At 42.7% G+C, this 18,299-nt stretch overlaps 1 protein-coding gene and 1 long non-coding RNA gene across 3 annotated transcripts in view; one reads left to right on the forward strand and one right to left on the reverse strand.

The window, feature by feature from the left end:
- Nucleotides 1-7,740: 7,740 nt before the first annotated feature.
- Nucleotides 7,741-17,054, forward strand: LOC130880049 (uncharacterized). The gene is made up of 3 exons (XR_009057588.1): nt 7,741-7,916; nt 15,829-15,957; nt 16,078-17,054. It is a non-coding gene; the product is annotated as an uncharacterized LOC130880049 (long non-coding RNA).
- The window catches only part of Nucb2 (nucleobindin 2), a 37,349-nt gene continuing 35,950 nt past the window's right edge, over nt 16,901-18,299 (reverse strand). For both annotated transcript variants that reach the window (XM_057778870.1, XM_057778871.1), the window contains exons 13-14: nt 17,454-17,535; nt 16,901-17,037 (exon numbers count right to left, since the gene is read on the reverse strand). In XM_057778870.1, coding sequence (XP_057634853.1) covers nt 17,030-17,037; nt 17,454-17,535 — 90 coding nt within the window. In that variant the 3' untranslated portion in view covers nt 16,901-17,029. The remainder of the gene's footprint in view (nt 17,038-17,453; nt 17,536-18,299) is intronic.

Genomic DNA, 18,299 nt, shown 5'->3' on the forward strand with positions numbered 1-18,299 from the left:
TGGCTTTTAGAGTCTCCATTGTAAAGTCAGGTATTATTCTAATAGGTCTACCTTTATATGTTATTTGCTCTTTTTCTCTTGTTGCTTTTTAATATTCTTTCTTTGTTATGTACATTTAGTGTTTCAAATATTATGGGTCATGGAGAACTTCTTTTCCAGTACAGTCTAACTGGTGTTCTGTATGCTTCTAGTACCTTGTTAGGACCTCCTTCTTTAGTTTAGGGAAATTTTCTTCTATTATCCTGCTGAAAATAATTTCTGTTTCTTTGGCCTGGGTTTCTTTTCCTTCCTCTATTCCTATTTTTTGCAGATTTAGTTTTTTCATAGTGTCCAAGATTTCCTAGATGTTTTGTGCCTGATTTTTTTGTTTTGTTTTGTTTTAACATTTTCTTTGACAGGGGTATCCATTTCTTCTATCTTCTCTTCAATGGCCGAGTTTCTCTCTTCCGTCTTTTGTATTCTCTTAATGAGGTTTGTCTCTCAAGTTCCTAAATTCTTTTTGTTGTTGTTGTTGGTTTTTTGAGACAGGATTTTTCTGTAGTTTTGAAGCCTGTCCTGGAACTAGTCCTTGTAGACCAGGTTGGCTTCGAACTCACAGAGATCTACCTACCTCTGCCGCCCGAGTGCTGGGATTAAAGGTGTGTGCCACCACCACCTAGCTCAAGTTCCAAAAATTTTCACTTTCAGTTTTCCCTCAGTTTGGATTTTTCTTATTTCCATTTTCAGGTCTTAAACTATTTTACTCACTTCATTCCACTGTTTGCATTTTTATAGATTTAATAAATTTATTTATTTCCTATTTAAAAACCACTAACATATTGATAATTGCTATTTTGAAGTTCTTGTCTTGTGTTTCAGCTATATTGCATTTCTCAGGGCCTACTGTAGCAGAGTTGCTGGCCTCTAGTGGAGACATATTGTCTTAGCTGTTATTGTGTTTTTATGCTGACAGCTAAACACCTGGATTCATAGTTGTATGGATGGCCAGGAGTAGTGTTACCACCAAAGGCTAAGTGGACATCAATAGTCTGAGTTGCCTTCTGAAGTCATGTTGCTGTCCATGGACCAGTCTGTTGTCAAGGGTCACAATGGTGTCTGTGGTCCATACTGTGGCCAAGGGCTATGTTGATGTCCATGGCTCATGTTTCTACCAAAGACCACAGGGATGTTCATGATCTGTGTTGCCACCTGAATCCATGTTGATTTCTGTGGTCTGTGCTGTAACTGAAGACCTTGTGATGTCAATGCCCTGTGCTCCCACTAGGAGCCATGTTGATGTCTGTGGCCCATGTTACCACTGACGGCCATGTTGATGTATGTGGCTGGTGTTACCACCTGAGGCCACGTGGATGTCCATAGCTGGTGTTACCACCAAAGGCTCATGGTCTGTGATGTCACCTGAAGTCATGCTGATGTCTTTGAGTCATGCTGCTGCCAGAGGTCATGTTTGTGTCCATGGCCCATGTTACCACCAAACGCTATAGGGATATCCATGATCTGGACTGTTACCTGAAACCATGTGGAAGTCCATAATCCATGCTGCTGCTGACTACAAAGAGCAAGGAAGTTTCTTTTGCAGTAGAATCAATGACTGCAGACTCAGAGTTTAGAATGAAAGACACAGAAGGCTTCTGTGATAACTTCCCCACCCCGTAACCTCAACAAAAGAAACAGCCTAGACAGGAAGCCATTGAAGAGAACTCCTAAAAATGATGATAGGAATGCTAAAGCATCATAGCTCTTCACAGCTGATGGTTTCTGACAGGGGTTGGGGTGGGGAAGAACTTGGTGTAAGACTTTAAGACAATTCTGGAGCCATTTCTGACAATTCTGAACCCTCTCAGCCTCCATGCCATAGTGCTTCCCCTCCTCCCCTGGGAACCAAGGACCTAACAGTTACACATGCATGTACTCAGTTCCTGAAAAATTACTCATATACGTATGTTTTGATTCAATCCCCTGGGAAAAGGGGTCAAAATGACCTCTTACCTCATCTGATCTGGCAACAGCTCTCCAGTCAATTATTGGTAATAGCCCTTTCAAATAAGCCAATCATAATAGTCAAAGAACAACCCCCCCCCTTGATTCTGTGGCCTTCTCCTTTAAAAGTAGCCTGTACCAGCTATTCGAGGTCTCTTGGCTTCCTGAATGCTGAGGGACCCTGTCATGACAGAATTAATAAAATCCTCATGCTTTTTCATCGGCTGTGGTGTGAGAGGTGGTCTCTGGGGACGACTCCTCCTCGGTGTTTGGACAGTAGAGTCAAACACTCAGTTTTCTTTAAGAGGCTGGCTACTGGGAGTTTGACCACGCTCCAGTGAGTATATAGGAAACACAAATTAGACTTAGTGTTTTTCTTCTTCTTCTTTTTATTTTTGGGAAAGTCACAAGGTGGGTACAGTAGACATGGGAGGACTGGGGAGTGAATGTAATTGGGGTGTACTGTGTGAAGTTTCAAAATAATCAATAAAAGTATTGTTAGAAAAATTAAAAAATAAAATGTCTCTCAAAAAACATCTGGCTATTAAATTATCATGTAACAGTTATAAATATCAGATTGAGGAACTGATCTGAACTACACTGGGATATCACCCAGCATTCCTACTTGTCATTGCTGTGTGTCCCTCTCATCTGAATGGCCCATACAGCTTAGGGATTTGGGGTCTGGGAAGGAATGGATGTACAGTTTTTTAGACATCATCAATACATTCTCACTTGGGTTCTCTCACAGGTTACCCTGTTGAATAGACATTTTCCAGTATGCTGTCAGAATCTGGTGCCCTGCTTTCAGAATGGAATTCCCCCTTGGATAACGTGATCTAGGTTCTAAAGAACTCCATGTCTCTGAGCAGAAAACGGAAGCGCTGGATGACTTGTCTTGCAGGCATCCACCTGGTCTGAGTAAAGGTAACATCCCACAATTGCCTTGTTGCACATATCCTGCTATAATGTCTCCAGAGGAAAGGTTCAGCCAGACATTTGGCTGTTATCCACAGCCCTGGACAATGTGACCATCTATGGAACTTCTGGAAAAGTCCCAACTATGGCATGGACTTCCTTTCAGTTTTGGATTCACTGTCTATGTTAACCCTTGTTAAATGGTACTGGCTGGCAGTTCTCTATTCACAAAAGTGGGGGTGCTGTATCTATTAATGAATATGAAAAGGCTTAGAAAATATCATTACTAATAAAGATAAAAATAGACAATCAAATTTGCACAGCAAAAACCAAATCAATTGCTTGCTATAGATTATAAGCCAAGGCGAGAGCTCTAGCCAGCCTCTTATTTAGCTTGATGAATTTATATAAACAAGGATTGGGACTTCCTATTTCCCTTGAGTTCCAGGGTGAAAGTATGCAGCCCCAGTGATGCTCCTAGCGTTAGGAGGGTTCCTCATGCTTTGTGTGTCAATATATGATGTTGCTGATATATCTGCAAACTGTATGGTTCTGTGTCAGAGACGAGCACCCATGGTAGAAAACCTGCAACCTTGGGCCAATGAGTGCTTCCTAGAGCATTGCTTCTCAACCTGTGGGTTCCAACCCCTCTGGGGTCAAATGCTCCTTTCACTGGGTCACATATCAGATATCCTGAATATCAGATATTTACACCATGATTCATAACAGCAGCAAAATTTTACAATAATGAAGCAGCAATAAAATAATCTTATGGTTGGTAGGTTACAACGTAAGAAACTGTATTAAGGGGTCACAGCATTAGGAAGGTTGAGAGCCATTTTTCTAGGATGAGCAGGGAAGTTTTGAGTTCCTTTGTATTCAAACTCACTGCGGCATCAGGATTTGTAAATATGCCCTAGCTATTTCTTGTGAAAATTCAATCCTGTATGATCCCCTAAAGTTAGATTTCACAGGCTACATCTCAGTATCATGTTATAGTCAATGAAGCTTTTCAATTATCTTGGTGATGAGGACAGAGGACAACGGGTGGAACTCTAAAGGTTGGTGGGACATTGTCACCTGAACTTGAATGCCTAAAAAAACAGTCAAGAGTGTTGCTGGGGATGGTTTACTATGGTTGGACCATGGAATTTCCTATTCAGTGTAGGAATTAAACTATAAATTCTAGATGATGGAGTAACCTCACAGCCCTGGCACACTGAGCTGCAGAAGGACATCACTGTCTCTAAGGAGTGGGACTAATGGCTGTGGTCATCATCTTATTTTGGGGGGGGGGCAGGAGTTGAGAACAGATTTCTCTGTAGCTTTTGAGCCTGTCCTGGAACTAGCTCTTGTAGGTCAGGCTCGTCTCAAACTCACAGAGATCTGCCTGCTTCTGCCTTCCAAGTGCTGGGATTAAAGGCGTGCGCCACCACCGCCCGGCCATGCTTTCACTATATTAGAATCAATATGTTAGGTAAGCTGTAGTAGTGTTTCTTTTATAAACTTGGATAGCCTTATGTTTGGTGCATAATGTTAACAACTGTAACACATTCTTGGTAGATTTTTCTTTGATGAGTATGCAGTGTCCTTCCCTATCTCTTCTGGTTAGTTTTGGTTTGAAGTTTATTTTGCCAGATAGTAAAACTAGTACACCAACTTGCTTTTTGGGTTCATTCACTTGGAATATCTTTTCCCATACTTTTACCCTAAGGTAATGTCTATCTTTGATATTAAGGTGTGTTTCTTGGATACACAGAATGAAACCTGTTTTCACATTTTGTCCTTTTATTGGGGAATTGAGACTGTTAATGTTGAGAGTTAATAATGAGTAGTGTTCATTGATTCCTATTATTTCTTGGTGGTGATGGTGTGTCCCTACACATAATACCTTTGGTCTGGGATTATTTATTCCCTGTGTTTTCTTGGATGTGATTAACTTCTTTCAGTCAGTTTTCCTTCTAGTGCTTTCTGTAAGGCTAGATTTGTAGGCAGACACTGATTAAATTTGATTTTATCATGGAATGCCTTTCTTCCTTCATCTATTATTATTGAAAGTTTTGAGTCTAGTAGTCTGGATTGGCATCTGTGGTCTCTTAGAGTCCGTAGAATATCTGTCCAGGACCTTCTGGCTTTTAGAGTCTCCATTGTAAAGTCAGGTATTATTCTAATAGGTCTGCCTTTATATGTTATTTGCTCTTTTTCTCTTGTTGCTTTTTAATATTCTTTCTTTGTTATGTACATTTAGTGTTTCAAATATTATGGGTCATGGAGAATTTCTTTTCCAGTACAGTCTAACTGGTGTTCTGTATGCTTCTAGTACCTTGTTAGGACCTCCTTCTTTAGTTTAGAGAAATTTTCTTCTATGATCTTGCTGAAAATAATTTCTGTTCCTTTGGCTTGGGTTTCTTTTTCTTCTTCTATTCCTATTTTTTGCAGATTTAGTTTTTTCATAGTGTCCAAGATTTCCTAGATGTTTTGTGCCTGATTTTTTTTTTAACATTTTCTTTGACTGGGGTATCCATTTCTTCTATCTTCTCTTCAATGGCCAAGTTTCTCTCTTCCGTTTTTTGTATTCTCAATGAGGCTTGTCTCTCAAGTTCCTAAATTCTTTTTGTTGTTGTTGGTTTTTTGAGACAGGATTTTTCTGTAGTTTTGAAGCCTGTCCTGGAACTAGTCCTTGTAGACCAAGTTGGCCTCGAACTCACAGAGATCTGCCTATCTCTGCCTCCTAAGTGCTGGGATTAAAGGTGTGCGCCACCACCACCTAGCTCAAGTTCCAAAAATTTTTACTTTCAGTTTTCCCTCAGTTTGGATTTTTCTTATTTCCATTTTCAGGTCTTAAACTATTTTACTCATTTCATTCCACTGTTTGCATTTTTATAGATTTAATAAATTTATTCATTTCCTCTTTAAAGACCATTAACATATTCATAATTGCTATTTTGAAGTTCTTGTGCTTCAGCTATATTGCATTTCTCAGGGCCTACTGTAGCAGAGTTGCTGGCCTCTAGTGGAAACATATTGTCTTAGCTGTTATTGATTGTGTTTTTATGCTGACAGCTAAACACCTGGTTTCATAGTTGTATGGATGGCCAGGAGTAGTGTTACCACCAAAGGCTAAGTGGGCATCAATAAGTCTGAGTTGCCTTCTGAAGTCATGTTACTGTCCATGGACCAGTCTGTTGCTAAGGGTCACAATGGTGTCTGTGGTCCATGCTGTGGCCAAGGGCTATGTTGATGTCCATGGCTCATGTTTCTACCAAAGACCACAGGGATGTTCATGATCTGTGTTGCCACCTGAATCCATGTTGATTTGTGGTCTGTGCTGTAACTGAAGACCTTGTGATATCAATGCCCTGTGCTCCCACTAGGAGCCATGTTGATGTCTGTGGCCTATGTTACCACTGACGGCCATGTTGATGTATGTGGCTGGTGTTACCACCTGAGGCCACGTGGATGTCCATAGCTGGTGTTACCACCAAAGGCTCATGGTCTGTGATGTCACCTGAAGTCATGCTGATGTCCTTGAGTCATGCTGCTGCCAGAGGTCATGTTTGTGTCCATGGCCCATGTTACCACCAAACGCTATAGGGATATCCATGATCTGGACTGTTACCTGAAACCATGTGGAAGTCCATAATCCATGCTGCTGCTGACTACAAAGAGCAAGGAAGTTTCTTTTGCAGTAGAATCAATGACTGCAGACTCAGAGTTTAGAATGAAAGACACAGAAGGCTTCTGTGATAACTTCCCCACCCCATAACCTCAACAAAAGAAACAGCCTAGACAGGAAGCCATTGAAGAGAACTCTTAAAAATGATGATAGGAATGCTAAAGCATCATAGCTCTTCACAGCTGATGGCTTCTGACAGGGGTTGGGGTGGGGAAGGACTCGGTGTAAGACTTTAAGACAATTCTGGAGCCATTTCTGACAATTCTGAACCCTCTCAGCCTCCGTGCCATAGTGCTTCCCCTCCTCCCCTGGGAACCAAGGACCTAACAGCTACATATGCACGTACTCAGTTCCTGAACAATTACCCATATACGTATGTTTTGATTCAGTCCCCTGGGAAAAGGGGTCAAAATGACCTCTTACCTCATCTGATCTGGCAACAGCTCTCCAGTCAATTATTGGTAATAGCCCTTTCAAATAAGCCAATCATAATAGTCAAAGAACAACCCCCCCCTTGATTCTGTGGCCTTCTCCTTTAAAAGTAGCCTGTACCAGCTATTCGAGGTCCCTCGGTTTCCTGAATGCTGAGGGACCCTGTCATGACAGAATTAATAAAATCCTCATGTTTTTGCATCGGCTGTGGTGTGAGAGGTGGTCTCTGGGGGGCGACTCCTCCTCGGTGTTTGGACAGTAGAGTCAAACACTCAGTTTTCTTTAAGAGGCTGGCTACTGGGAGTTTGACCACGCTCCAGTGAGTATATAGGAAACACAAATTAGACTTAGTGTTTTTCTTCTTCTTCTTTTTATTTTTGGGAAAGTCACAAGGTGGATACAGTAGACATGGGAGGACTGGGGAGTGAATGTAATTGGGGTGTACTGTGTGAAGTTTCAAAATAATCAATAAAAGTATTGTTAGAAAAATTAAAAAATAAAATGTCTCTCAAAAAACATCTGGCTATTAAATTATCATGTAACAGTTATAAATATCAGATTGAGGAACTGATCTGAACTACACTGGGATATCACCCAGCATTCCCACTTGTCATTGCTGTGTGTCCCTCTCATCTCAATGGCTCATACAGCTTAGGGATTTGGGGTCTGGGAAGGAATGGATGTACCGTTTTTTAGACATCATCAATACATTCTCACTTGGGTTCTCTCACAGGTTACCCTGTTGAACAGACGTTTTCCAGTATGCTGTCAGAATCTGGTGCCCTGCTTTCAGAATGGAATTCCCCCTTGGACAACGTGATCTATGGTTCTAAAGAACTCCATATCTCTGAGCAGAAAACGGAAGCGCTGGATGACTTGTCTTGCAGGCATCCACCTGGTCTGAGTAAAGGTAACATCCCACAATTGCCTTGTTGCACATATCCTGCTATAATGTCTCCAGAGGAAAGGTTCAGCCAGACATTTGGCTGTTATCCACAGCCCTGGACAATGTGACCATTTATGGGACTTCTGGAAAAGTCCCAACTATGGCATGGACTTCCTTTCAGTTTTGGATTCACTGTCTATGTTAACCCTTGTTAAATGGTACTGGCTGGCAGTTCTCTATTCACAAAAGTGGGGGTGCTGTATCTATTAATGAATATGAAAAGGCTTAGAAAATATCATTACTAATAAAGATAAAAATAGACAATCAAATTTGCACAGCAAAAACCAAATCAATTGCTTGCTATAGATTATAAGCCAAGGCGAGAGCTCTAGCCAGCCTCTTATTTAGCTTGATGAATTTATATAAACAAGGATTGGGACTTCCTATTTCCCTTGAGTTCCAGGGTGAAAGTATGCAGCCCCAGTGATGCTCCTAGCGTTAGGAGGGTTCCTCATGCTTTGTGTGTCAATATATGATGTTGCTGATATATCTGCAGACTGTATGGTTCTGTGTCAGAGACGAGCACCCATGGTAGAAAACCTGCAACCTTGGGCCAATGAGTGCTTCCTAGAGCATTGCTTCTCAACCTGTGGGTTCCAACCCCTCTGGGGTCAAATGCTCCTTTCACTGGGTCACATATCAGATATCCTGAATATCAGATATTTACACCATGATTCATAACAGCAGCAAAATTTTACAATAATGAAGCAGCAATAAAATAATCTTATGGTTGGTAGGTTACAACGTAAGAAACTGTATTAAGGGGTCACAGCATTAGGAAGGTTGAGAGCCATTTTTCTAGGATGAGCAGGGAAGTTTTGAGTTCCTTTGTATTCAAACTCACTGCGGCATCAGGATTTGTAAATATGCCCTAGCTATTTCTTGTGAAAATTCAATCCTGTATGATCCCCTAAAGTTAGATTTCACGGGCTACATCTCAGTATCATGTTATAGTCAATGAAGCTTTTCAATTATCTTGGTGATGAGGACAGAGGACAACAGGTAGAACTCTAAAGGTTGGTGGGACATTGTCACCTGAACTTGAATGCCTAAAAAAACAGTCAAGAGTGTTGCTGGGGATGGTTTACTATGGTTGGACCATGGAATTTCCTATTCAGTGTAGGAATTAAACTATAAATTCTAGATGATGGAGTAACCTCACAGCCCTGGCACACTGAGCTGCAGAAGGACATCACTGTCTCTAAGGAGTGGGACTAATGGCTGTGGTCATCATCGTATTTGGGGGGGGGGGGGGCAGGAGTTGAGAACAGATTTCTCTGTAGCTTTGGAGCCTGTCCTGGAACTAGCTCTTGTAGGTCAGGCTCGTCTCAAACTCACAGAGATCTGCCTGCTTCTGCCTCCTGAGTGCTGGGATTAAAGGTGTGCGCCTCCACAGCCCAGCAGTCCATCATCTTTTACCATTTAAAATGAGATCTTTTTAAAAGAAAAGCCTGTCATGCTGCCCATATTTATGAATGCTTTGGGACTGAAGTGTGACTTCTATTAATCCTAGAGGGCACAGCTTCTCCAGATTGTTAAATTGTCATAAAGATCCTCAAAAACTTTTACAGTCCTAAAAAGCATGTTTCAAAAAGTGTTGGGGAGCCAGGTGTTGGTGGTACATGCTTTAATGCCAGCACTCGGGAGGCACAGGCAGGTGGATCTCTGTGAGTTCGAAGCTGGCCTGGCCTACAGAATGAGTTCCAAAACAGCCAAGGTTACAGAGAGAAACACCCCACACATCCAAAGGAAGAGTTGGGGATATAGCTAGGTGGTAGAGAACTTGTGTAGTCTGTGTCATATTCTAGGCTTAATTCCTAGAGGATAAAAACAAGTTACAAGCCAAACAAAACTTTATCTCCCAGCCACTCTACAGAAAGGGTAACCAGGAAAATGAGCAGGGAGGCAGAAGTGCAGTCATGGAGATGATGCCCAAGCTGGTCCAAGGCACGCCTCATCAGCAGATGCAGGACTACTATCAGTTAAGACCTTCACCAAAGACAGTGCAGTCAAACACCGCCATTAAAACCTGTAAACATCTGTCATCGTGAAGGGTTATTGTTTTTCTATATTGTCCAATAAGCAATATTTGAAAGGCTCTAAACGTTTTAATTTAAATTTTTATTGGTTTTCTGTTGCTCTCTCAATAAATGGGATGACAGTGCCGAAGGCTTAAGCTCACATTTCTCAGATTGGCATCATAAGCAATTGCTGAGGCTTCTTCTGGCTCAGTTCTATGACTCTTTGAGAAGTGGTTATGAATTCATAGCTAATTACTTAATTAGGAAATAAGCTTTAAAATAAGTAGAAAAGATGAATACGGAGGATTCCTATAAGCCCCACACTAGAGAATCAGAAGCAGGGGAATCACCAACAGCTCAAGGCCAGCCTGGACTACATGGCAAATTCCAAGGCAACATGAGACCCCATCTCAAAAAAGCAAAAAGACCTGATTGGCTTCAAATGCCACACTTCCAAGTTGTTGTCCCATCATGCCGCCCTCAGAAACGAAATACAATCTGTCCTTTTCAATACACTTTAGACTTCAGCCTCAATAAGTACTAACAAGTTTGAAAAATACTGATCTTGCAGTTGGGTGTGGAGGTATATGCCCACTGAGTGCTCCAGCAGAGGGGTAAGCGGGTTGCAAGATCAAGGTCGGCCTGAGCCATGAGACTCTGCCTCACAAGTCTGTAAGAATTCCATTGAGGCAGTTCAGGTTGAGGGCGGACTTCTTTTGCAGGTCCTTGAGGATGAGAATCTTGCATGAACATGAAGGAGTTCACTTCTCACTCTGACTCCTCAACAGTATTGTGATTGTTAGGACAGCTGCAAGACAGATTAAAATTTTATGTACACACCAGAAGTAGGATCCTCAAAACCTCACAATAAAGAAAATAGGTATTTCTAATTCACTCTTTAATCAACTAAGTTAATTTAAAAATCACTATAATTTGCAAGTGCTTTATATGTGAAAACAGGTGTGAATTTAGTCTTACAGTATCACCAATATATTCAATTTGCAAAGCATAAGACTATATACACAAATTTCTGTGTATGTATGTGTGTGTGTATAGCTGTGTCTTAAAGGTTTTTTTTAACTACTCGGTGTGTGTGTGCGTGTGCGTGTGTGTGTGTGTGTGTGTGTGGTGATAATCGAATCCAGGGCTTTGGACAGGCTAAATAAGTATTCTACCAATAAGCTAACATTTCCAGCCAATAAATGTTTCTTTTTGCCTGTTTTAATTTTTGGTTTTGTTTTGAGAAAAGGTCTCTTATTGTCCATACTGATATTGAACTCTTGATCCTCCTGCCTCCACTTTTCAAGTCTCAAGTGCTGGGATCACCTCTAAATTACTATATTTAATTTTGAGATCTGTGATTTAAGAAAAAAAAAAAAAACTTATGCAGCCCATCCAGGAAACCTCAGACTTGGACCATGAAGGTCTAAAAACAGGTCCAAAATGGCCTCCAAAAGTTCAAAGGCATCACAGGGCTCAGAGTGACCAAGCAGCAGGGAGAAAGAGGGTTAAGCCAGACAAAAAATTCTGCAAAGGATGGACGTGAACAAAAAGAATGAGAAGCAGACACTGCAAGCCTCACAACTCTCGACCTGGGGCTGCAAGGGCAGCATCAGGTAGAGGCTGCTTGGCCTAAGGACTCCTCATGAAGGGAAGGACCAGGGCAGAGCCCCAGCACAGACAGACAGGACTGTAATCAAACAGGAGAGCCGAAGCACTGAAACTGGAGAGCTGAGCTATGTAAGTTTCTAATGAACCACATGAGACTCAAGGTGCAGAGCTGTGGGGAGAGATAACTTCTGTTGTATCACACGCACCACAAGAACACAGAGTCAGAAGGAAAAACCTGAGCGTCATGTAAACCACAGAGTAACGCAAACGCAGGAAGAAATCAAGCGTGTACAAGGGGGTGCAATGATTAGAAAGTATTAGCAGCTTGGTCAGGTGATGCCCTTAGAGCAAAGAGCCCATGTTAACACATCTTCAAATTCTTTTCTTTGGTATCAACTAAACATTTGGGGGGAAAAGAAACCAAACATGTATAGAAGAATTTTTCCCTTCCACCTTTAGGGGTTTTGTTTTGTCTTATTGGCGTGTTGTGTGTATGTGTGATGTATGCATATAGGTGTGTTGGTGCACCTGCACATGGAGGCCAGAGCAGGACACTAGGTGTCTTCCTTTCTTGCTCTCTGCCTTATTCCTGTAAGACAGGATCTCCCACCAAACCAGAAGCTAGACTGGCTGATTAGTGAGCTCTTGAGATCCACCTGTCTTCGTTCCCCAGTGCTGAGGTTGCAGGCATGCAGACATGCCACACCTTTTACATAAGTAGTGGGATTTGAACTCAGGTCCTCATGCTTGCACAGCCATCCTGCGTACCTATGGAGGCATCTCCCTAGCCTGCTGCCCACTCTTTCTTTGCCATCAATTGAGCATGCTTAGAAGTGTTCATATCTGTCGCTTTGTTTTGTAATTATACTTATTGCTGGACATGGTGGAGCACACCTTTAACTCCATCACTCAGGAAACAGAGGCAGACAGATCTCTAAGGCCAGCCTGGGTTACACAGCAGGTTCCTTACCAACCAGGGATATAACAGGAGACACTGTCTCAAACAAAGACACACAAACATTGTGGTGTTTGGGCAGGAGTGAGTGTGTGGAGGTCACAAGGACTTACGGGAATCAGTTCTCGCCTTCCAATGCCATGTGGGTCCCAGGGATCAAACTGAGGTCATCGGGCTTGGTGACAAATACCTTTACCCATTGAACTGCCCTGTCTGCCCCTATAAGCTCCCTTGAGCTAAGCATGGCCAGCATGTGTCCACAGTCTTTCTTTCTTCAAGTATGACCTCCAACTGAGCACAGCGGAACTCTGTAGAGCCTCTCCTTCTGCCTCAGCCTAGCCAGAACTGGGATTACAGATGTGTGCTACTAGACTGGGCAGTAACATGTTCGCTAGTGAGCATGCTGGGGACTGCACCAGCAGCTTCCTAGATGACTAGCCCACACAGCCTTGGCTTGAGGAGGGTGACTGTTTCTAGAAGAGGCCCAGCACACTCCTTACCACAAACAGCGTTTCTCTACTATTTTCGCTTCTGTGACGGCAATAAGCATTCATGAGGAGAACAGTGTGTTTGCTTATAAACAGATTAAGACTCATTCATCAATCAAAGATTACGAGAAACTTGGTCTCAGAGGCAGAGGCAAGCAGATCTCTGTAAGTTCAAGACCAGCCTGGTCTATCTACACAGCAAGTTCCGGGCCTGTCAGGGCTACACAGTGAGGTCCCGTCTCAAAAATGAACAAAACAAAAAGGGCAGTTGTTGGAACGCGGCGTAAAACTTCTGAAGCACTAAAGTGGATGGGTAGCTCAATGATAACAATTCCTACAGCAGGCAACAAGGTTAAACACTGTCCTTTCATTCCCATTCCTGTAACATAGGGGCAAGAAAGCAAACACTGTCATTCCCAACCTCCAGTACAGCGAGGGCTCCAGATATTAATCTTTTAGTGAATCCGGCAAACTTACTTGAGACTTTGACTGGAGTTATGTGGTCATGGAAACAGGAAGTGAGTCCTTCACCTTTGTGTCCACAGCACCTGGCAGAGATGGTGAGGTTCTGAAGCTGGCAAGGGTCCAGGTTTCCAGCCACAGCAGGCAGCTTCCTGACTGTTGGTTATGTCCAAGGCAGCAACTTATCGGAGCCTGAACCTCTTATCATTCTGCCTACACGTCTGAAGAGCTGGGATTATAGGCATGTGTCACTGTTCCCAGTTTATGCAGTTTTGGGCTTCTTGCAAGCTGAACTCCATCCTAGGCCCTAGATCGATTTCTTCAAGAAAAATCTGGAAACCTCCCAAAGATTCTGTGAGCTATCTATACTTTTTAATCCTCTTCTAGCTAGAGAATGAGAACCCTCTTACAGAAGATCTCATTGCCTATTTTTTGAGATGCGGTCTGGTCATGTAGCTCAAACTCATGGTACACACACACCCCTACACCCCCACCCGGCTTCAGCCTTCCTAACACTAGGATGACAGGAATTTACCAGCACACCACCAAGGGCACATGTTTAATGGGTACAAGGTCATGTGTAGGTTTAAGTACCACCACCACAAAAAGAAGGAAGGGGGTGTCTTGGTTGAGGAGAAAGGATTCAGCAAAGCCACAATGTAAATATGACTCAGGCTGTGTTACAAACAGTAACAATGATATAAACTGAGAAATGTCCAAATCTAGAGGCCGAAGAACTCACTCAACTACAGATGTCCTCCCAACTGACCTGGGAGTAAGCAAAGGTTCTGGGACCCGAAGCTTCCTCAGCCTTTCCAAGGACTCCCCCTTAAGAATTTTCTGCCTTGGGGAGAGGGCTCGGCAGTTAAGAGCACGTAGTGATCTTTGAGAGGATCCAGGTTTAATTCTCACCAGCAACATGGTGGCTCACAACCATCTTTAACTCCAGTCCCAGTCTGACCCCCCTGGGCACCAGGCACACATATGATGCACAGACAAACATTCAGGCAAAGCATCCATATCCATAAAATATAAACAGTTAAATCTTTTTTTAAAGTAATTTTCTTCCCAGTGGTAATAAGTGGAAAAGAGCCAGTGAAGGATGCTGCCAACCCATCCAAACCTACAGTCCAAAGACCCAGTGAAGGATGCTGCCAACCCATCCAAACCTACAGTCCAAAGACCCAGTGAAGGATGCTGCCAACCCATCCAAACCTACAGTCCAAAGACCCAGTGAAGGATGCTGCCAACCCATCCAAACCTACAGTCCAAAGACCCAGTGAAGGATGCTGCCAACCCATCCAAACCTACAGTCCAAAGACCCAGTGAAGGATGCTGCCAACCCATCCAAACCTACAGTCCAAAGAGCCCCCAGGAGGCACCTTGGGTGAAGACCCCAGAGAAGGAGCAAGCACAGAGACCAGAAAATGATGCGATCCTTTCTTCAAAAATGTCTGCAGAGGATATCCCTCAGTGACAGAGTGCTTGTCTAGCATGTTGACAGGTCTGCATTCAATCAACACCATCAGAAATCCAGGAGAAACAAAACTAACCTGGATTTAAACTGCTGGAATCATACCTCTAACCAAACGTCCAGACTTACACCTGCAATCCGAGTCTTTGGAAAGCTGAGGCAGGAGGACTGACATAAGCCAAAAATGAGCCTGGGGCTCTACAGTGAGTATCTAGCCAGCCTGCGAGTCTGTCTCAAAACAATATTATTATTATTATTATTATTATTATTATTATTATTATTATTATTATTATAATAAACAAAAAATATACCTCTTACTAGTTGCTCATCAAAGTGATTAAAAGAAAGGGAAAGAAACCCAAGATACCTGCTAAGACTTTTGAAACTATTTGGCAAAAATGAAACATGATCAACCTGGCAATGCCCACAGCTGTTGCCTAAAGCAAGCCTTGAGCCTGAAGCCTGTAGTAGTAGGGCATGGGCTAATGCTGCCAGCCCAGTAGGAGATCTTTTGTAAAGTCCCTTAATGTTTATGAACATAAAAATCTCCTAGACAGAACCCATGGCCTCTGAGGACATTGAGAGGAGGGAGCTACTCTAAGAACTGTCAATCAACATTGCCTGACAGGCAAGCAAAGGGATATGCACACATTGCTGCAAAGGCCACTGTTGTTGTCAAACAGTACCTTTTAAACACTAAAGATCAGCTATCCCATTCCTGACTCTTTTCTTCTGTTTTTTAATTTTCTTGCAGTTCTGGGGGTTGGCAAGGGCCTTGCTCAGGGCAGGCAAATGCGTCCCCGTGCTCCCTCCCAGCCCACACACCAATCCTCCTCTAAACCTGTTGCGGTTCTCCCATGCCCAGGCGTCCTGTGTGTGGTGCAGAAAAGACAAGGAGCCATGGCCTAACCTGACTGAGGACAACAGAGCAAAACCATGGTGTTGGGGCTGACGTGTAGGGATGATTGGGGACTTGCTCCTTGGAGCTGGAGAGGTGAGTGTTTTCTGTCTCAGGAGAGTGCAGCCAGAAATGTGGATGATGAACAAAGCTGACTGCAGTTGATTTAAGACCAAAAGGTGTCCCCCCTAAACATTCTCTTTTCCTTTTTAATAGAATCCCAAATTGAGGCTGGTCACTTCCCTTGTGGGTTATTCAGCTTGCAGGGCAATGAGGAGCACCATGTGACCTGCATGTGACCTGCATTCGTAGGACACAGACCACGGCTGCCAGCCAAGTAGGACATCCTTACTAAAGTCCACTCAGGTATGGTCCTGAACACACGAAGACAGTGAAAATATGGGAGATGTAAATTCAAATGCTGCTGAGTTCTTCTGGAAAATTCCTCAGGTCCCTTTTCCTGCCCTTCCCCACTGCCGTGACAGACAGAGAGTGAAGTGGTTTGGGGATAAAATCACACACTGAGGGCGGCAGAGTAGGACAGTGGAGACTTCCACGCTACTCCGAGATTTCCCTAGAGAAAGAGCGAGGCTTTCTGTCTACTCAAACCGTTGGTTTTCTGTTACATGGAGGGATAGAAGGCAAGCACATGAACAAATAAACTCTGATGTGGGGGCAGACGCTACTCAACAGAAGCCTTCTAGAGGGTGGGGTGCTAAAAATAGGCCAAAGTCACCAGAAACACTGGGGAAGATGGCTTTGGGGAATACCCATGAATATCAAAGAAGGGTTTGCTGAGAGAGGAGGATAAGCACCCACGAAAGAAAACCACCCTCAGAGTGACAGCAGGCTGTCCTCCAGCCACGGCAGAGCTCTCTCACCTACATGAGGGCAGTGTCGTCAAACCATGGGATGTGGCCCTTGACCCACTAACAAATGGGAGAACAATGGGAGGATTGGCTGAGTTTGGTTTTGTCCTGGTTCTGGTAAATTTCAATCCTTAAATATCCGCGTGAAAAAATAAAAAATTGTGTTCTCACTTTCAAGGTCTCTTCCTTTATTCCAAATGTGCTTTAAAGTATTTATTGAGTGGAGATTAAAGACGGGATGTTGAAAGGTGAAACAGAAGTTAACAGTTTTCTTCCAAGTTCTGGCAGACGTCAGGACTTTATGTGTCTGTTCAAAAGAAGTATGCTTACATTTTAAACATATCTTCCTTTATTCCGAATGTTCTTTTACACAAAGATACATAATTTTACTTTTTAAAAGTATGGTTAACTCATCACAGATTACAAATTATAAAATGTTCTCTAGTAAGATCAATAAAATAATCATAAAGAATTACAATAATTTTTAATAAATTACTGCACCATAATTATGGACATCTAATTATGTGGCATTTGAAAAATATTCACTCATGAAAATTTTGGAAAACTTTTCATATTTTCTTTAATGTAGATTTCTCTATTTCTTCAAATATATAGAATACAACATGAATTTTAATCATCTGAAGATAGACTGTATTTAAAATGGAAATGGTTATCAATTTATAATGGTTTATTTCCCTAAACAAATAAAGAAAAATTACATACGTGGTCTAAACTCCAGTTCTCCTGCTGGCCCTGACGGAGCGATTCCTTGTTGAAATTTCTTCTGTTCCAACTGCTGTACAGCCTGGTGAGAGGGAAATACTGACTGAAACCTTGACAAGATTTACAGTTATATAGAAGATAAAATTCTAGGCATGTGTTTTGAGGGAGTTTCGAGATTGAGGTAATTGATGTGGGGGAAAAAAACACCCTCCGTGTGAGCATCACTGTTCTATGGACTGGGGTCTTGGACTGTATAAAAAGGAGAAAGCAAGAGAAGTACCCACATTCATTTGTCTTTGCTTCCTGACTTTGAATTCAATGTCACCAGCTGCCTCATACCGCTGCCCACCATGCCTTCCTGCCATGCCAGACTGCAATCTCAAACCGTGAGCCAAAACAAACCATTCCTGTACATCAATTCTGCCTGGAATTTATCACTGAGACAGAGGAAGTAACTAATAAAGAGAATGTGTTACCCTGAGTGATGCTCAGGGGGCCCAGATGAATTTTTATCCCACCGTAATCTTATTTATCCAGAAGACAAGGCATGGTAGATCAGAAGTTCCCCTCGGGTGGGCTGGCAAAACTGGTTCTATCCAAGGTGGCTGCTGGACTATGTCAGTCTCTAACTTCATTATCAGGCAATATATAAGCTAAAGGACGCATCTCCCAGTGCTGGGACAGTTGGCAAGAGTCGTGGAAGGAATGGTAACAGAACAAAAGAAGGCAGTGCCTGGATTTCTGGGAAATCAATACATATACCCAGAAAGGACACAGACATCCTTTTGTTAGTCCACACCCTCCTCATCTCTTTCACTCTTATCTCTAATCTTCCAACAGCCAAGG

This window comes from Chionomys nivalis, chromosome 8 (genome assembly GCF_950005125.1).
Source record: "Chionomys nivalis chromosome 8, mChiNiv1.1, whole genome shotgun sequence".
Taxonomy (NCBI): domain Eukaryota; kingdom Metazoa; phylum Chordata; class Mammalia; order Rodentia; family Cricetidae; genus Chionomys; species Chionomys nivalis.